Source organism: Priapulus caudatus, unplaced genomic scaffold, assembly GCF_000485595.1.
Source record: "Priapulus caudatus unplaced genomic scaffold, Priapulus_caudatus-5.0.1 Scaffold714, whole genome shotgun sequence".
NCBI classification, from domain to species: Eukaryota; Metazoa; Priapulida; class Priapulimorpha; order Priapulimorphida; family Priapulidae; genus Priapulus; species Priapulus caudatus.
Genome location: NW_014577775.1, coordinates 108,278 through 111,501, shown reverse-complemented (window position 1 = coordinate 111,501; position 3,224 = coordinate 108,278). Strand labels below are relative to the sequence as shown.

Below are 3,224 nucleotides of genomic sequence, written 5' to 3'. Positions count from 1 at the left end.
GCGCGTTTATGCTTGTGTGTATGCGGGCATGCGTGTGCGTGCAAGTGTGTGAGTTTATGCTTGCATGTGTGCGGGCACGTGTGTGCATGCAAGCATGCGCGTTTATGCTTGTGTGTATGCGGGCATGCGTGTGCGTGCAAGTGTGTGAGTTTATGCTTGCATGTGTGCGGGCACAAGTGTGTGACTGCACACACGTTCCTGCCAGTGTTGAGGCTGCGCGTCACACTCACGGACGATCGCCCCGTAATCGACGGACGTAGTCGTGGCAGTCATGGTAGTGGTAGCAACAGTAGTAGCAGCAGTAGCAGCAACAGCAGCAGTAGTAGCAGTAGCAGCAGTAGTAGCAGCAGCAAAAGCGGTAGGAGTAGTAACAGCAGCAGCAGCAGTAGGAGTAGTAACAGCAGCAGCAGCAGCAGCAGCAGCAGTAGCTGTAGCAACAACAGTAGCAGCAGCAACAACAACAGCAGCAGCAGTAGTAGTAGCAGCAGCAGCAGCAGCAGCAGCAACAGCAGCAACAACAACAGCAGCAGCAGCAACAGCAGCAGCAGCAGCAGTAGCAGCAGCAACAACAACAGCAGCAGCAGTAGTAGCTGTGGCTTTTCCCGTCCGCAGTCATCGACTTCTGTCTGACGAAGAGCCTCGTGTGCGACACGGAGACCAACTACACGAGCCTGCAGCTGGAGTGGGCGTCGAAGGCGAACTGCGTGCAGCGGAAGGGCCGAGCCGGCCGCGTGTCGAGCGGCCGCGTCTACCGCATGGTCACGAGGAAATTCTACGAGAGCTGCCTGCCGGAGTACGGCACGCCGGAGATGCAGGTACGCCGAGACGCGCGGCGAGGAGGGACGAGGCGAAGTGAGGCGAGGCTAGGCGAGAAGGAGCGGGGGGAGGCGAGGCGAGAAGGGGCAATGTGAATCGAGTAAGGGCAGGGCGGGGTGAGGTGAGGCAAGGAGGGGAAATGCGAAGCAGGAAGGGGCGGGGTGACGGCGAGGTGAAGAGAGGGAGAAGGCGCGGCGCGGCGAGCGGAGTGGGGGCAAGACAACATAGCGACGTGGTAAAACATGGTCATGCATGCGAAGGCCGCTCTATGGAAACGCCAGCTGTGTCCTTTATAGAGGGTGTGTCTGTTATGTGCAGGTCATTTTTCCCTTTATAACTGCTACTCGACGCAACCGCCGATGTGTCCTTTATAGAAGGGTGTCCATTCTGTAGAGGTTGTGTAGCGGCATATCTGCTACTTGGGGAAGTGCCCATAGTGTCTCATTTGTTATACTGACAGGTGTTCGTTCTATTGAGGTTTCCACTAACACAAGTTTTATTGTAGTTAGAAATACCTGAGAATAATATAATATACGTATGTTATAAGTCGTATGAGCTGAAATTAATTGCTGATATGGTGTCAACTATTTTTTCTGACGTTTCCTATATAATAACCACAATCTCTATTTGCTGCCAGCGATGCCCTTTGGAGAAGCTGGCATTGAAGGTCAAAGAACTTGACCTTGGTGAGCCAAAGGCGATCTTGGGCCTTGCACTGCAGCCTCCCAACCTGAGTAACATAGAGCGCACTATTCTTCTATTAAAGGAGGTAAGCTGACTTGTAATTTGCATATTATTTTTCAATCAAGACAAAACATTACCGACAAAAGATAAAAATCTCCCCAGAACTTGGTCTCGCAGTCTCCTGTCTGTTCAAGAAGGAGCGTCATCTTATAATCATATACATTCAAACTAATGCGATGGTGTCTGTGGATACATGCATGTGTGAATGCGTGCGCATGTGTGTACGTGAGCTTTTTTATGCTGCTAAAAAACGGAGCATCCTACATGTGATGCACGCAGCTCAATATATATATAAAACATTAGGAAACACATAGGAAAAAGAAAACGAAAAAAAAACTGCCCAAACTTTCGAATTTCAAACAAAGTAAAAAGGTCAAAAAAAGTTTTTTAACGAAAAAACAATCCCCGGATAAAGCCCAGTCATTATGACGCACGTTTGTCGCAGCCGTTCGCTTGTTCTCTCGCAGGTAGGAGCGCTGCGGCTCACGAGTCGAAACGAGTTCAACGCGTACGACGGAGACCTGACGTTCCTTGGCCGCATGCTCAACTACCTACCCGTCGACGTGCGCCTCGGCAAGCTGCTGTTCATGGGCCACGTGTTCGGCTGCCTCAACGAATGCCTCATCATAGGTAATAGTCTGTGTGTTCGCTAAGAGGCGAATGTTTATTCTTGCTTCTCGTTTCGTATTAGGAAAAGAGTTTTTCCAGATGGAGGAAGAGAACTTTAGAGAGAAAAGCTTATAAATATGCTCTTTCTAAATAATATCTATTTTTAGGCTTAAATATGATTCAATATACTTGCACGTTAAAGTGATTATTGCGAGTTTTTTGGCTCAGAAAAAAAACAAAATATAGCTGAATATAGTCTCACCTGACAGTGGAAATATCACTGATTATACCAACATTCAAAACACCAAGATTTTATGCAGTTATAGCATAGAAAAATTGATTTAACCACATCATACCAGCAATAAATTTTATCGTGTCACGACTCTCAAAAATCACAAATGGCATCTCAAACAAGCGAACATAAATAAAACAAAAGGGCGTGCAATTCTGTTTGGTAAATATTATTGAGTTTTTATGTCAATAATTCAGAGCACTTTATGTCATTGTCATTCTCGTGTTACTATCTGACTGGCAATCCATAAGCTTCTCTAATAACAGACTTTACGTGGCATTAGTACTACACTGCTGGTACGCTAGTATGAACGTCTGTGTTTACACTCTGACCTGATTTCTACGGTGCGTGGTATGCATTGCTGCACCGTGATAGATGTCTCGCGCTACCGCGAGAAAATTCGAGAGATGGCAACGGTAAACAAAAACAGAACGCAAAATTGTAATCGTGCATGATTTCATTGGATTTGGTGAATACGAAGGTTCTAAGACATTTTATCGTTACTCTAGACAATTGCTGTTACTCAAGCAATAACTGTAGGTATCATGAAAGTGGGGAAAACACTGGAAAATTCTCGCAATGGACGCTTTAAATGACCCTATCAAGAGCAACGTTGTTAGCAAATTGTATAATATTTTGTTAATTATCTACCTGTGTAATTAATTTTTGAGGTATCACTACTGCCTTTCAGCGCTGCAGCAAGATTGGGTGGCTAAAAACCAGGGGCCGTTGTCAGAAACATCGTAAAGTTAATGCTAAAGTT

At 46.3% G+C, this 3,224-nt stretch overlaps 1 protein-coding gene across 1 annotated transcript in view; it reads left to right on the top strand.

Annotated features, from left to right (window-relative positions):
- LOC106813007 (putative ATP-dependent RNA helicase TDRD9) overlaps nt 1-3,224 on the top strand; it is a gene marked incomplete at its 3' end in the record, with an annotated part of 47,906 nt that overhangs the window by 16,219 nt on the left and 28,463 nt on the right. Inside the window, exons 11-14 of the mRNA XM_014817050.1 lie at nt 613-815; nt 1,454-1,585; nt 2,028-2,190; nt 3,153-3,169. Of these exons, the coding sequence (XP_014672536.1) occupies nt 613-815; nt 1,454-1,585; nt 2,028-2,190; nt 3,153-3,169 (515 nt within the window). The remainder of the gene's footprint in view (nt 1-612; nt 816-1,453; nt 1,586-2,027; nt 2,191-3,152; nt 3,170-3,224) is intronic.